The sequence below is a fragment of the Pristiophorus japonicus genome, chromosome 12 (genome assembly GCF_044704955.1).
Source record: "Pristiophorus japonicus isolate sPriJap1 chromosome 12, sPriJap1.hap1, whole genome shotgun sequence".
NCBI classification, from domain to species: domain Eukaryota; kingdom Metazoa; phylum Chordata; class Chondrichthyes; family Pristiophoridae; genus Pristiophorus; species Pristiophorus japonicus.
Window position 1 is genome coordinate 99919321 of NC_091988.1, and position 16225 is coordinate 99935545.

General features: G+C 47.6%; 1 protein-coding gene across 11 annotated transcripts in view; it reads left to right on the top strand.

Annotated features, from left to right (window-relative positions):
• dock3 (dedicator of cytokinesis 3) overlaps positions 1 to 16225 on the top strand; it is a 1878236-nt gene that overhangs the window by 1400868 nt on the left and 461143 nt on the right. For all 11 annotated transcript variants that reach the window (XM_070895785.1, XM_070895788.1, XM_070895786.1 and 8 more), the window contains 3 exons: positions 2336 to 2411; positions 8892 to 8992; positions 9314 to 9372. In XM_070895785.1, coding sequence (XP_070751886.1) covers positions 2336 to 2411; positions 8892 to 8992; positions 9314 to 9372 — 236 coding nt within the window. The remainder of the gene's footprint in view (positions 1 to 2335; positions 2412 to 8891; positions 8993 to 9313; positions 9373 to 16225) is intronic.

Sequence of the window (16225 nt, forward strand, 5' to 3'; positions counted from 1 at the left end):
TTTATACTTCTACAAATATTATACAAATAAATCCAACCTGAATAAACATTTATAAGCAAAGAAAAGATGAAATAAACCATCTTCCTACCTGTGTGAAAGTGCTTCAGGCACGGAGAATTCTGCAGTCAGCCTGAGGCGCCCGTTCTTCCCGCGGCGAGGGATGGAGGCGCCCGTTCTGCCCGCGGGGGGGGGGGGGGGTGGAGGGGAGAGGAGGCGCCCGTTCTTTCCCGCGGGAGGGGGGGAGGCGCCCGTTCTTTCCTGCGGGGGGGGAGGGGAGAGGAGGCGCCCGTTCTTTCCCGCGGGGGGGGTAGGAGGCGCCTGTTCTTTCCTGCGGGGGGGGAGGGGAGAGGAGACGCCCGTTCTTTCCCGCGGGGGGGAGGCGCCCGTTCTTCCCGCGGGGGGGGTAGGAGGCGCCTGTTCTTTCCCGCGGGGGGGGGAGGCGCCCGCGGGGGGGGGGAGGGGAGAGGAGGCGCCCGTTCTTTCCCGTGGGGGGGGGGGGAGGCGCCCGTTCTTTCCCGCGGGGGGGGTAGGAGGCGCCTGTTCTTTCCTGCGGGGGGTAGGAGGCACCCGTTCTTCCCGCGGGGGTGGGGCCGGAAGGAGACAGTGAGAAGGCTGCAAGTGCTGATGTGCTGATGGCAATATGCTTTTATTAAAAAAATGTTCAAAAATTAAACAGCTACAAAGAACTACAAAAATGGCCGAGTGCCAATGTTTTTTTCACACTGAGCATGCGCGAACGCTCCAACACGCATGCGCAGCGTTGCCGGCAGGAAAGAAACTAATTTAAATAGTACCCGCCCCCTCCCACTTACAAAATCGGCGCGAGTGTAGGCTCCGCCCCCTGGGCGCACCATCAGGCAGACAAGGAGCTGCAGAACGCTCCAGAATCTAGATTTTTTTTTTAGGCGTCGTTTTAGGCGCGAAAAACGTGCGCCCAGCTCGGAGGGGCGCCCGATTTTTATTGTGTGGAAACTTGGGCCCCTTATAATTGATAGAACAGTGTAGACAAAGAAATTCAGTGGTGCATCAATACTGAGCACACAATCGAGGTCGACAGAGCAGTGCAGTTCTGAGAACTTGCTTCATTGCCAGAGGTGGAGTCCTTCCAATAAGATGGTAAAGCGAGATGCTATCTGGCTGCTCAGATGAAACCGATTGCTAGCAAACTGATAGCTTCTCTGTTTATTGTCTCTTTACCCTGGTGGCTACGCAATTGTGAAAATTCCCTTATGCACAAAAAGGCTCGTCAGCAAATTGCAGAGAACATTAAGATTTAAGGGCAAAACTGTTCTTTTAAAAAAAATGCTGCCAATCATAATAAATTCCAAAAGTTGCCTTAAAAAAATCTAGACTGACACTTCAGTGCAGTGCTAAGAGAGTGCTACACTGTCGGAGGTGCCGTCTGTCAGACGTTAAACTGAGGCCCTGGCTGCCCTCTTAGGTGGACGTTAAAGATCCCATAACACTATTCGAAGAAAAGAAGGTGAGTTCTCCCCGGTGTCTTCACCAATATTTGTCCTTCAACCAACATCACTAAAACAGATGACCTGGCCATTATCACTTTGCTTTTTATCGGACCCTGCTGTGCGCAAATTGGTTGTTCTGTTTTCTACATCATCATCATCATCATAGGCAGCCCCTCGGAATCGAGGAAGACTTGCTTCCACTCTTAAAATGAGTCCTTTGGTTTTCCTACATTACAACAGTGACTACACTTCAAAAGAAATACTTTATTGGCTGTAAAGTGCTTTGGGACATCCGAGTTTGTGAAAAGCACGAAAGAAATCCAAGACTTTGACCCTTTTCATTAGGACTGATGTGTAGAGATAAGTTGAAAAGCCATGAATGCTGGAAATTTGAAACAAAAATGGAAGACACTGGGAACTTAGCTCAGGTCCGACTGTATGTAAAAGAGAATAGACAGGTCATTGTTTCAGGCGCGACCCTTCATCACAGCTACCTTTCAGATACTGAAGAGCAATTCCAGCGTTTTGTTTTTATGAGCGGTGTTATGTGATGTCAAGTTTATAAAGAACAAAGGGAGACGTTCAAAGCAGCTTATTTTTGCACTGAGGATTATTAGAATATAGAATGCTTTACCATTAGTGGGTTAATGAGGCAGACACTATAACAACACTCAATAGGAATTGGGATACATATTTAAAAATGAATATAAACAGATGCATGGAAATGGGATGATATCAGATGGCTCCAGTTGAGGAATTAACATCAACACAGATACAACAGGCCAAATGGTCCTCTCCTGTGGTATGATTACACTGAAGCTGTGTGATCTGATTGGCTGTAGTTTTACCTTTGGTCATTTATTTTGCAGTATTATTGTTACCACAGTCCAATACCTGAATCCTGCATTACACAAGAACTTCACAGAAGCAGATTTCGATTTCAAGGTGGGTTTGTTTTTTTTTTAAGAAGAATTATGTCTGAAATGATCACCATATTACATGTGAACTGAGCTGTTTGTTCTATACAGTTTCCGTGTAGTTTCTCTGGACATAAGTAACAGAGGTCTCTGTGTCCATGCAGAGACTGAGTGTGACTTTAATGCAATAATAGTTTGGGAGCTGGGACTACTGGTAGATCAGGAAAGGGAAAATTCAACTAAGGTTCCTGCTCACTATAATACTGGAAATATGCTCATGTGGACATCAAGTCAGGTTTATGCTTGCTATGATGCCCCCCATGATATAATAGTCAGTCTGCACTGGATTTAAGCCAATAGAGCTATACTTCCTGAGAAGACTCAGAGGAAGGGTGGGGCGGGGGAGAGAGACTGTTGGACAGATTTCTGGCACATGTCACAAGATCAAAGTATAAATAAGGGAGGCCCATCATGTCACCTAATTGCATCTTGAATGAGTCTAAAATGTTGGTTTTCAGCACTCCCAACTGGATGAACAATCTAAATGTTGATCAGTCTCTGTATGAAGGATTTCTTCAAGCATCTGTCTTAAATTGTCCTTTCTCCAGTTTTAGCCTGTGTTCCCTTGACAAAACTTGAAGCATTGCACCCGTTTAACCTTATCTATGACGTCTTGTATATTTCTAAAAGGTCCTCTCAGGCAATGGCTCGTCATCACCAGGCTTACAGAGGGGAGAAATATAACTTTAAAAATCTTCTGCTTAGGAAAGGTCTCAACTTTCAGACTTATTGGGGCGATTTTAACCCTACTCGCGGATGGGCAGTTAAAATCGCTCTGGCTCTTACCTGCCACGATCGCAACATCTGCAATTTTAATCTGCTCTCCTGAGAGGCAGCAAGGACACACACCTGGAACCAAAGGGGTCCTTCTTGTTGCGGCCCGATGACATCATTGAGACACAACTGTATTTTAACTTAGGCCTGAGCAGGGAATCCACCTTGAGTTAAATTTGGGGCCATGTCTCATCTGAAAATGGATACATTTGACAGTGCAGTGCTCTCTCAGTACTGTACTGTAGTATTTGCTGAGATTATGGGCCCAAGTTTCCACATGATTTGCACCTGATTTTTAGGAGCAACTGGTGGAGAACGGACTATCTTAGAAATCGCAATTCTCCACATTTTTTTTTCTGCAGTTCTAGTCAGGTAGAACAGTTCTACTTTGGAACAGAATTTTTTCTTCAAAAGGGGGCATGTCCGGCCACTGACGCCTGATTTCAAAGTTTCCACAGTGAAAACGTACTCCAAACAAACTTAGAATGGAGCAAGTGAAGATTTTTGTAGAACTGAAAAAACCTGTTCTACACATTAAAAAATCAGGCGCAGGTTACAAATTAGGCGTCCAGAACGAGGTGGGGGGGCAAAGGGAAGTCATTAAATTCTATAATAAATCCTTATTTATACTTCTACAAATATTATACAAATAAATCCAACCTGAATAAACATTTATAAGCCAAGAAAAGATTAAATAAACCATCTTCCTACCTGTGTGAAAGTGCTTCAGCCAGGGATAATTCTGCAGCCGTTCGTGCCGCTGAGCGGGGGGGGGGGGGGAGGAGGAGGAGACAGCCGTTCGTTCCCGGCGGGGGGGCGGGCGGGAAAGGAGACAGTGAGAAGGCTGCAGGAAGCCTCAGTGCTGATGGCAATGTGCTTTTATTAAAAAATGTTCAAAAATTAAACAGCTACAAAGAACTACAAAAATGGCCGAGTGCCAATGTTTCCTTCACACTGCGCGTGCACGAACGCTCCAACGCGCACGCGCAGCGTTGCCGGCAGGAAAAAAACTAATTTAAATGGTACCCGCCCCCTCCCACTTACAAAATCGGCGCGAGTGTAGGCTCCGCCCCCCTGGGCGCCGCGCCAGGCAGACAAGGAGCTGCAGGGCGCTCGAGAATAGCGTGTTTTTTTTTAGGTGCCGTTTTAGGCGCGAAAAACGGGCGCCCAGCTTGGAGGGGCACCCGTTTTTTATCGTATGGAAACTTGGGCCCTATGTGTTTAAGTTCTGGAGTTAGGTTTAATTTACTTAAAAAGATACTTGGCATTTTTTTTTTGTGACGATATTTTATTGAATTTTGATTTAGAATTATGCAATTCAAGTGTGAATTAAGGCTCAGTGGTAGAACTCTTACCTCTGAATGAGAAGATTGTGGGTTCAAGCCCAACTCCAGAATTTAATCACTTGGGGCTCAATTATCCCCAGTGATTTGCGCCGTTCTTTTGGCTTAAATTAAAAAAGTTTCCCCAATCTTAGTGTGCCAGCTAGTTAGTTATGATTTTTTTAGGGTTTTTTTTTGCATCACCTGATTGTAACCTGATGTCTGCGCCACTTTTTCACAATTACGGAAGTTTGACCAATTTAAATTTCTCCTAGGATGGCGTATGTGACCACTCCTGAAAAACCTTCGGGGCACTTAAGAGAAACCAGCGCACATTAAAAAATTGCCTCAGAAAAACGCCATTGGTTTTATGCAAATTTTTACAGGGCGTCAAGAACACATAAATATCCATAACCAAACTTACATTTTTAAAACTAAAAACGCGGGAAATGGAAGTTTAATGGAATTCTTTAAGTTTTCATTTTTTTTAAACTGACACGCCAACACCGACCATCTCCAAACCGGGCTCGAGGGTGGGAGCGTCGGTTGACAGCATCGGTCCCTCGCCCAGACACAGGGACTCGGGGATCAGCTTGAAAATAAGCCCGGGGGCAGGGCGGGGGGGAAGGGTGGAGGCTGTGGAAGATGAACGGAAGGCATCAGAAGCCTACACCGTACATCAAATGAAGCCCGGGGTGCGGGGGTTTCCTGATCATTGAGCCTGCTCAGACCTGGGCGTGGTCCATACTTATGGCATTGACCTTTGGGAGAGAAAACAAAGAAACATGTCCTGCCTGCCGTTTTGTGCTTCTTGCAAAGGTACAATTTAATCATGGGGGCAATACTAACAATGCCATACCTTGTGCAATCCTTCTGCATGATGGTGCTGCGGAGCAGACAGTTGATTCGATGTCATTGCATGAGGAACTTCAGAGCACATAGGATGATGGGCAGGAGGCCTTACTCACATTGGGTATATCGAGACAGGCATTCGCACCTGCATCTGAGTGATGCAGACTGTCAGAAGGCTGCGTTTCCACAAAGAAGTTGTAACTGAGATCTGTGTTAGTAAAAGCAGACCTGCAAGCTAGAAACGTCAGGAGAACTGCTTTGTTAGTTGAAGTGAAGATTACAGCTGCACTTTCATTCTATGCATCTGGATTGTTCCAGGCTACAACTGGGAATGTGTGTGCCATTTCTCAACGTGCAACACATATCTGCATTTGGCAGGTGATTGTTGCACTATATGCCCGGAGGAATGACTACATAAAGTTCCCATGACCACCCAGGCAATGCGTGAAAGGACTGTGGGTTTCTCCAGGATTGCTGGCTTCCCAAAAGCACAGGGCTGCATTGATTGTATCCACATTGCCTTGCGAGCACCTTTGGAGGATTCCGAGATGTACAGCAACAGAAAAGGCTTCCATTCCGTTAATGTGCAGCTCGTGTATGACGACCTGCATCACATCATGTCAGTTGATGCAAGATACCCTGGGAGCACCCATGATGTGTTCATCCTACACGAGAGCGTTATATTTGTCATGTTTCAGCAGCAGCCAGAAGGGCAGAGCTGGCTACTGGGAGACAAAGGGTACGGCCTCGCCACCTGGCTCATGACGCCCCTACGCCTAACCTGGACGGAAGCTGACCGGGAATACAAAATGTCGCACATTGTGACATGCAGCATAATAGAGAGAGCCATTGGCATCTTGACACAGCGTTTCCGATGCCTGGACTATTCCGGAGGCTACCTGCTGTACTCCCCTGAGATTGTCTATCAGTTCACTGTTGTGTGCTGCATGCTGTATAAGTTAGCCATCATGAGGCAGCAGCAACTGTTAGTAGAAGACCCACCTGAGGTGAGAGTGGCTGATGATGCTGAGGAAGATGCCGATGACGAGGAGGAGGACAAGGAAGCCATGCAACTACCTGAACCCGGAGCACGACGGCGGAGGAGGGCGGGCCATCATGCCCCTTTAACGATTGCTCGATCCTTGCGCCAGCAGCACATCTGTGAACGCTTTGCTGCCTGAAGGCTCAGCGGCAACTATTCCCCATGGACCATGTTTACTGTTTGGGCCTGTTCCATAATGTTGTGTTGTGTTAATGGAACAAATGAAGGAAATGATTCTTGTTTACTTCAAAAAGTTGTTAATAATGGAACAAATAGTGTAAATGATTCAATTATACTGTAAAATAAATTCAAAAGTTTAACAAACATTTGTTTGTACTTAACTTTAATAAAAATATTCTTGTATCAAACTTTAAAGTTTTCAGTTAAGATCACTTCAAAACTTTAAGATCACTTACAAATTTTCAAACTTGTAAATTTACATAACTTACAAAAAAACGCTTAATTTGAGAACAGTTACAACAGAAACAACAATAATTTCTTTTGGTGAAACTTTTATGTGACCTCTGCTGGTGTCCAGCTCGTGCCATCTGGCCTCAATCACAGTAACTAGTGCCTTCACTTCATCCTGTAAGAAATTCTTGGTCCTTGCGTCGCGTTGCATCTTGTATTGCAGTTCCGATTTTTCCAATGAGAATTAAAGTTCTCACACACAACTGGCTCTTTAAAAATGGCCGAATGCAGACCGGGAGCTGTACTGGGCATGCGCGCCCATAGGTTAGATTTATAAACCAAGATCAAATGTTTAACTGGATTTGTGGTTGGTTCATAAATTTCACTCCTAATATTGCCACAGGGTCTATAGCCCTGCTGTTAACAGCCTTGATCTAATAAATTTAGCTGTAAGATGGTCAACCTTTAGAAAGGATGGCATTGTTTTTTCGGCGCGGACATTAGGCTCCACCCCCTGAGGCTACAGGACAGGCTGCATGGTGCCAATTTCAAAGAGTAGAACAAGGACATTTGCTAATTTTTCGGGGGGGTGGTTGTGGCCAAGAAAAACGGGTGTAACTCTGGCAATATGCCAAAAAACGGCACTGGGAAAATTGAGCCCGATATTAAACTTGGCTGATACTTCAGTACAGTACCGAGTGAGCATTGCACTGCCAAATGTGTCATTTTTCAGATGAGACATTGATTCCTGCCCATCTGCTCAGCGGTGTGTCAACGGTCTGATGATATTCAAAGAGCAAGGGAGTTCTGCTGGTGTTCTCGCTATCATTCCTCGCTCAACCAACATCATTCACCGCATTTGCTGATTGTGAGCATTTGCAGTGTGTATTTGCCTATATAGCATCAGCGACTTCAAAAGTAAACCATTGGTTGCAAAGCTCTCTGGGACATGAGGAAGTGATAAAGGTGCTTTGAAATGCAAATTCTTTCTATTATATTTGTGCAGATGTTCCAGCCAAATACTGCTCTCAAACTTTTCTTTTGTACTTTTACATTCTCGGTAAGTTAAATGACAGCCATCCCTCTCCTCCCAATATCACTGACTGATTTCTCACCAATATTCTTTCCATCACCTTCTGATTGGGCATTGTCTATCCAGGGTATCGCTCTCTGCCTTTTCCTGCCTGCGGTATTTTAGCTATTGCAGGCCAGTCAAGCCTCACTTAGTTGGAGTGAGACTCGCTTGATCTTGGTTTATAAATCTAACCTATTTTGACCTATCTCATTTCTGAAAGTAAACCCGGCTCCAAATGTTTAAACGGATTTGTGGTTGGTTCATAAATTTCACTCCTAATATTGCCACAGTGTCTATAGCCCTGCTGTTAACAGCCTTGATCTAATAAATTTAGCTGTAAGATGGCCAACCTTTAAATATCTTTTAATATAAGTTACCATCATCATCATCATAGGCAGTCCCTCAAAATCGAGGAAGACTTGCTTCCACTCTAAAAGTGAGTTCTCAGGTGACTGTACAGTCCAATATGGAAATTACAGTCTCTGTCACAGGTGGGGCAGACAGTCGTTGGAGGAAAGGGTGGGTGGAATCTGGTTTGCCGCACGTTCCTTCAGCTGCCTGCGCTTATTTTCTGCATGCTGTCGGCGACGAGACTTGAGGTGCTCAGCACCCTCCCGGATGCTCTTCCTCCACTTAGGGCGGTCTTTGGCCAGAGATTCCCAGGTCGGTGGGGATGTTGCACTTTATCAAGGAGGCTTTGAGGGCAGAGGAAACATAAGTTACCAAATCACTACCAACTCTGCAATTGCTCTAAATTCAAATAACACCGTATATACTAAAACGTGCAGTTGCGTTCACAAGAGGGACTATGAGAGCCTGTATCTGTCAGAGTTAGAGACAACAATAGGAGAAGTGGATTTGTGATGGAGATGTCTGCCTTGTTGCCATTGAATTAGTAGAGCATTCTGAACTTCAGAGGACTTCAACGCAAAGCACTTGTTGAACAGTTCTCACTGTGACCTGTTTTTGCAGGTCTGGAACTCATACTTCAGCCTGGCTGTGCTATTTATAAATCAGCCGAGTCTTCAACTGGAGCATGCCACCCCTGCCAAAAGGAAGAAAATTCTGGACAGGTGAGTACAGTCAGCTTTGCCATCTTCCAGCCTGTACAGGAGAACAGTGTGGGTTTCACATTGCCGTCCCTGTGGACCTTGTCGGGAAGGGTCGACAGCCTGAGCTGAGACTCACAACTTTGGCTGGAAGGGAGTCTTTATCGTATAAACTGGGCATGAGATGCACAGTAACAGATGTGAGCGAATTACTAGCTTTCTTTTCTTCAAAATGATGGGACCAGTCACTAATTGATTGAATCGGCCGTATTTATGTTTGCACATTTACTGTGTACTGTCTGTCTTTGTCCTAACGTGTATTTTCTCATATTCTTTTCCCGGCAGGTATGGTGACATGCGAGTGATGATGGCCTACGAACTTTTCAGCATGTGGCAGAATCTGGGTACGTTGTCATCATTCTGAGTCGGTTATAAAATCTGATTTAAAGTAGATGACGGAAATGCAAAGTCAGGCGTTATAGACAGGGGCTGCACACTGTCATTCGTTGTTGAGAAATCTGGGGCAAAGGTTTAGGCCCTCGGTGCAGGAAACAACAAGATTAAAAAGAGAAGTTGAGGTAATCAGGACATAGTGTCTCAGAGGTGACAGCAGCTTTTTTTTACTATAAAGTGACCTGCATGTGTTAAACAAAACAGCAGACTGGGAGGACGGACTCCAGGTGTTTATAGCGTTCCTTGGGCTGGATTTTTGGCTTTGCTCATTTCGGGCGGTAATGGCATCAGGGCGGTAAAGTTTGCGCCCAGGAATAGTTTGCGCCTCAGTCAGCAAAATTGGGCAGCTGGGCCCTGAGTGTGGGGCATTGCACACCTCTCTTCAGGAGCTAGGCCAGCTGAGCATGCGAAAATCCAGAGCTAAAGAGCCGGCCTGGGAGCGCTCCAAGAGAGGTCTGAGGAGAAAAAAAACACTGAAAAAATCACTAAAAACATTCCCAATACAAAGCCCATGCCACCACAACATAAATCGCATAAAAGAAAAAACAATCACACTTACCTTAGATCGGCATTAGTTACCTCACTGTATTCGCTACAACTTGGAATGCCTGCTTTCATAGCGTTCCCACCAGCGGGGCACTACAGGTCGGGCGGGACTCAAAAATCGAGCCGGTGTCGCAACCAGGGGCGTTGCATACCGACTCGCCTCTTCCGGACAGTAATGCTCCGCGTCCCGCCGAAACCTGCCCCGAAAACCCCGGCGGGGTGCTAAAAGCTGACCGCCCATTTAGGAAAGCTCACCGCCGCTATTGCCGCCTCTCCAGGGCAACAACAGAGGTGGACAACAGCGGAAAATCCAGCCCATTATTTTGGTTCGTGGTTTGAATGTGGCCAATATTGACCCAGAATTCCCAACTATCAACCATTCTAAAATTAACATGGCGGTATGCTCTGTATCAAAGTTCTTACATTTTGCAACCAGCTAGAGGATTTCTTGTAGCGATAAAACAAATGTGGGATTTAATTGTTGGCCGACACGAGAGTCGTCCCGACAATGGCTGCCGCTGGTTCGGCCAGGCCGCCAACAGGCAGCCCGGCACCCCTTCTTGTGGTGGACATAACCAGCGAGGCGCTGATGTGCAGAGCACGCCGCTGAGCGCTAAATTTCCGGCTAATTCGAAGTGCCCTCTCCAATATCTCGCTGAGGGCAATTTCTTCCCCTGAGCGTAAGACAGCATTAGTTGTAACTCTGCACTTAATGGGCCCAAGTTTCGAACCGCGCCGAGAACGGCGCAGCCCCGACATGGACGCCCGTTTTTCACGCCAGAAAGTGCGCCTAAAAAATACTGACCGATTCTCCGGCTCCCTGCAGGTCCTCTGGAGCCGGGCGCGGCGCAGCACGAGCTGTGGGGTGCGGAGCCAGGTCCCTGCGCTGAAAACAGTGCCTGGACCTCTGCACGTGCGTGCTACAGTGGGCGCGCATGTGCAGTAGCTCCAGGCGCCCAAAACTGTGGGAGGGGCCCGAAGCACGCAGCCCCTAGTCCTGGCCGAATGGCCTCACTGGGGCTGCATGGATCAGGATGCACCTGCCCCCCCCCCCGCCCCCCCACTGCCCCCGGACCTGACCCGACCCCCGCTCCACACCCCCCGCCCCCGCACCCGACCCAACTCGACTCCCGCACCCACTCCCCCCTGCCTCGCCCTAGGACCGGACCCGACTCCCACTCCCCTCCCCCCCCCCCGGGACCCGAACCCGCCCCCCCGCCCCTGGACTGGACCCCGGACCCGATCCCCCCACCCCCAGACTGGACCTGACCCCAGACCCGACCCACCCGTCCCTGTCCCCGGACCCGACCCCTGCTCCCCCGCCCCTAGACTGGACCCGACCCCAGACCCGACCCCCCCTCCCCACCCGCCCCTGTCCCCGGACCCGACCCCTGCTCCCCACTCCCCCCCCGCCCCCGGACCTGACCCGACCCGATTCCCACTGCCCCCTCCCCGCCCCCAGACCCGACCCGACCCCCCCCCCCCCCTGACCCGACCCCACCACACCCCCCCGCCCCGGACCGGACCCGACCCCCGCTCCCCCCCGGACCCGACCCGACTCGACTCCCACTGCCCCCCCCCCGCCCCCGGACTGGACCCCGGACCCAAACCCACTCGCCCCCGGACCGGACCGGACCCAACGCCCGCACCCCCACCCCACCCCGCTCCCGGACCCGCGGATCCGACCCGACTCTCACTTCCCCCACCCCCCAGACCCGACCCGACCTGACTCCCACTTCCCCCACCCCCCAGATCCGACCCGACCCGACCCGACTCCCACACACCCCCCCCCCCCTCCCCCGCCCCCGACCCGACCCGACCCAACCCCCGGCCACCTACCTGTAAATCCAGTGCTGGGCCCGAAGTCTTGGGCCCGGCCCGTTCAGTCTCCCTCTCCTCTCTCCCCCCCCCCCTTCTCCCCTTCTCTCTCCCCCCTCCCTCTCCCTCCCCCCTCTCTCTCTCCCCCTCCCTCCCCCTCTCCACCCCCTACCCCACTCCTCCCTCCCCCTCCTCCTCCCCCTCCCCCTCCCCCCTCCCCCCCCTCCTCCTCCCCCTCCCTCTCCCCCCCTCCTCCCCCTCCCCCCCTCCTCCCCCTCCCCTCGCTGTCAGAAACACAGATACTGACAGACAGAGAGTGAGAGAGACACACACAGACAGACAGAGATATGGACACTGACAGAGACACACTGGGGGGGCATCCCAGCATGCTGTTGGAGGACTCCCGGTGCTGCAGTCGGTAAATAGAAAATGTTTTATTTATTGATTTTTTAATTTTTTTAATTTGTTATTATTTTTTTTGATTGATTTATTGGTTGATTTATTGATGTATTTATCATTTATTATTGATGATGGCTCTTTATTTGTAAAACTGAATTGTTTAATGTTTGTAAACTTCCCTTTAAACCCCTGCCCCACCATTCCCTACGCCTGATTTGTAACCTACGCCTGATTTTCTAAGCGTAGGCAAGGTTTTTCTGAGCGTACAAAAATCTACACTTACTCCATTCTAAGTTAGTTTTGAGTAAGTTTTCACTGCCTAAACTTTCAAAACGGGCATAAGTGGCCGGACGCGCCCTCTTTTGAAAAAAAAAATCTGTTCCAAATTGAAACTGTTCTAACTGACTAGAACTGGAGCAAACTAAATGCCGAAAATTGTAATTTCTAAGATACTCCATTCTAAACCAGTTGCTCCAAAAAAACAGGAGCAACTCAGGCCGAAACTTGGCCCCAATATATTGTGTCAAGAAGCAGTGGCAGGCTATTTCTATGCATTATGTGTACTCCATCCCTCTCTGGTGATCTGTGGCTATCCACATTGCCTCTGAGATAATAAGATCTCACATAGTTATCACAGTACAATTTCCTACAGCCTTGCTCACTTCTCTGAACAGGTCTCCATCGATCTGAACAGCTTAAACTAGTAATTAATAGCAGAAGTCAATCACTATTTTGTTGGCCTTATCATTACTCATTTCTGTTCTGATTGCTTCTGCCATTGTCCCTTCAGGAGTTATATCTAGCCTCACAACAGCAGTTCTATCTCCTCCTTACCAATAAAACCACTCCTCTCTTAGCTTCACAGTTCCAGCTTTGGGAACATTTCTGTACCATCATGTCTGACCTACAATTAAGGAGAGTATCAAATTAAAAACCAATGCGCATAAGGTGGCCAAGGTTAGTGGGAAAATAGAAGATTGGGAAAATTTTAAACTACAGCAAAGAAAGCAATAAAGAAAGGAAAGATAGATTACGAAGGTAAACTTGCGCAAAACATAAAAACGGATAGTAAAAGCTTTTACAGATATATAAAACGGAAAAGAGTGGCTGAAGTAAATGTTGGTCCCTTAGAAGATGAGAAGGGGGATTTAATAATGGGAAATATGGAAATGGCTGAGACCCTAAACAATTATTTTGCTTCGGTCTTCACAGTGGAAGACACAGAAACCATGCCAGAAATTGCTGGTCACAGGAATATGGGAAGGGAGGACCTGGAGACAATCACTATCACTAGGGGGGTAGTGCTGGACAGGCTAATGGGACTCAAGATAGACAAGTCCCCTGGTCCTGATGGAATGCATCCCAGGGTATTAAAAGAGATGGCGGAAGTTATAGCAGATGCATTCGTTATAATCTACCAAAATTCTCTGGACTCTGGGGAGGTACCAGCGGATTGGAAAGCAGCTAATGTAACGCCTCTGTTTAAAAAAGGGGCCAGACAAAAGGCAGGTAACTATAGGCCGGTTAGTTTAACATCTGTACTGGGGAAAATGCTTGAAACTATCATTAAGGAAGAAATAGCGGGACATCTAGATAGGAATAGTGCAATCAAGCAGACACAGCATGGATTCATGAAGGGGAAATCGTGTTTAACTAATTTACTGGAATTCTTTGAGGATATAACGAGCCTGGTGGATAGAGGTGTACCGATGGATGTGGTGTATTTAGATTTCCAAAAGACATTCGATAAGGTGCCACTCAAAAGGTTACTGCAGAAGATAAAGGTACGCGGAGTCAGAGGAAATGTATTAGCATGGATCGAGAATTGGCTGGCTAACAGAAAGCAGAGAGTCGGGATAAATGGGTCCTTTTCGGGTTGGAAATCGGTGGTTAGTGGTGTGCCACAGGGATCGGTGCTGGGACCACAACTGTTTACAATATACATAGATGACCTGGAAGAGGGGACAGAGTGTAGTGTAACAAAATTTGCAGATAACACAAAGATTATTGGGAAAGCGGGTTGTGTAGAGGACACAGAGAGGCTGCAAAGAGATTTAGATAGGTTAAGCGAATGGGCTAAGGTTTGGCAGATGGAATACAATGTCGGAAAGTGTGAGGTCATCCACCTTGGGAAAAAAAGACAAAAAAAGGGAATACTATTTGAATGGGGAGAAATTACAACATGCTGCAGTGCAGAGGGACCTGGGGGTCCTTGTGCATGAATCCCAAAAAGTTAGTTTGCAAGTGCAGCAGGTAATCAGGAAGGCGAATGGAATGTTGGCCTTCATTGCAAAAGGGATGGAGTACAAAAGCAGGGAGGTCCTGCTGCAACTGTATTGGGTATTGGTGAGGCCGTACCTGGAGTACTGCGTGCAGTTTTGGTCGCCTTACTTAAGGAAGGATACACTGGCTTTGGAGGGGTTACAGAGACAATTCACTAGGTTGATTCCGGAGATGAGGGGGTTACCTTATGATGATAGATTGAGTAGACTGGGTCTTTACTCGTTGGAGTTCAGAAGGATGAGGGGTGATCTTATAGAAACATTTAAAATCATGAAAGGGATAGACAAGATAGAGGCAGAGAGGTTGTTTCCACTGGTCGGGGAGACTAGAACTAGGGGGCACAGCCTCAAAATACGGGGGAGCCAATTTAAAACCGAGTTGAGAAGGAATTTCTTCTCCCAGAGGGTTGTAAATCTGTGGAATTCTCTGCCCAAGGAAGCAGTTGAGGCTAGCTCATTGAATGTATTCAAGTCACAGATAGATAGATTTTTAACTAATAAGGGAATTAAGGGTTATGGGGAGCGGGCGGGTAAGTGGAGCTGAGTCCACGGCCAGATCAGCCATGATCTTGTTGAATGGCGGAGCAGGCTCGAGGGGCTAGATGGCCTACTCCTGTTCCTAATTCTTATGTTCTTATGTTCAATCACAACCACGTGCCAAAAATGCAACATATTCACAGGCTGCATATATCTCTAATTCCAACAATTTATGTTTCTTCTTTCCATATAAAAGCATCTAAATGGGAAGGTCTAAGGGGATCTCATGTTATTTAAAGTTCTTTTCACTGGAGACCTCCCATTGGTGACGACACTAAGCAGACTAACATGGGGGAAGAGACATGGTCTGTGAGTCACTAAACAATTGATAATTTTATAAAAAGCAAACAAACTTCTTAAAAGAATATAAGATGAGGGAATGTTTTGAATAAAATTCTTTAACATGGGCTAGACTTTCCATTATCATCGCTATCACCCAAAAATGGGAGATATTTCCGGCATTAGTGGTTGTTTTATTTTTCAGACTTCGACAGACTTCTGATGAATAAGCAACCGGTTGGAATTTCCCAGATTCATTAGCTTGTTGCAATACACACCCGACCCCGTATCACGACGCATCACATGCTAATACCAAACGTTTACATGGATCATACAAGCAATTTGTTTGAACATAACAGCTTCCTAGCTTTCTCAAAGGCATTTTCTTGGCTTTTACCCCATACCCATTAATTTCCCTTACGCAGTAAAGAGTGCAGGAATTCTAACAGTGTGTAAGAAGTTACCAAAATAGTTCAGGAGTCCTAGAAACGACCGCAGCTCCATCACGTTCTGTGGTCCCGGTGCGTTCTTGATTGCCTCCGTCTTTGAATCAGTGGACCTGATGCCGTCCCTCGCGATTCTTCTCCCCAAGAATTCCACTTCAGGCGCCAGGAAAATGCACTTTAGCCTGAGCCCCACACGATTAAGCTGACTAAGAACCTCCTCCAGGTTCTGCAGGTGCTCGACGGTGTCCGACCTGTAACCAAGATGTCATCCCGGAAGACCACAGTGCGCGGGGTTGACTTCAGCAAGCTTTCCATGTTCCTCTGGAATATCGCCGCGGCCGATCGCATCCCAAACGGGCATCTGTTGTAAACGAAAAGACCTTTGTGCGTGTTGATGCAGGTGAGGATCTCGAGGATTCCTCCAGCTCCTGCATCATGTAGGCTGAGGTCAAGTCCAGCTTAGTGAACGTTTTCCCTCTCGCCAGCGTCACAAATAG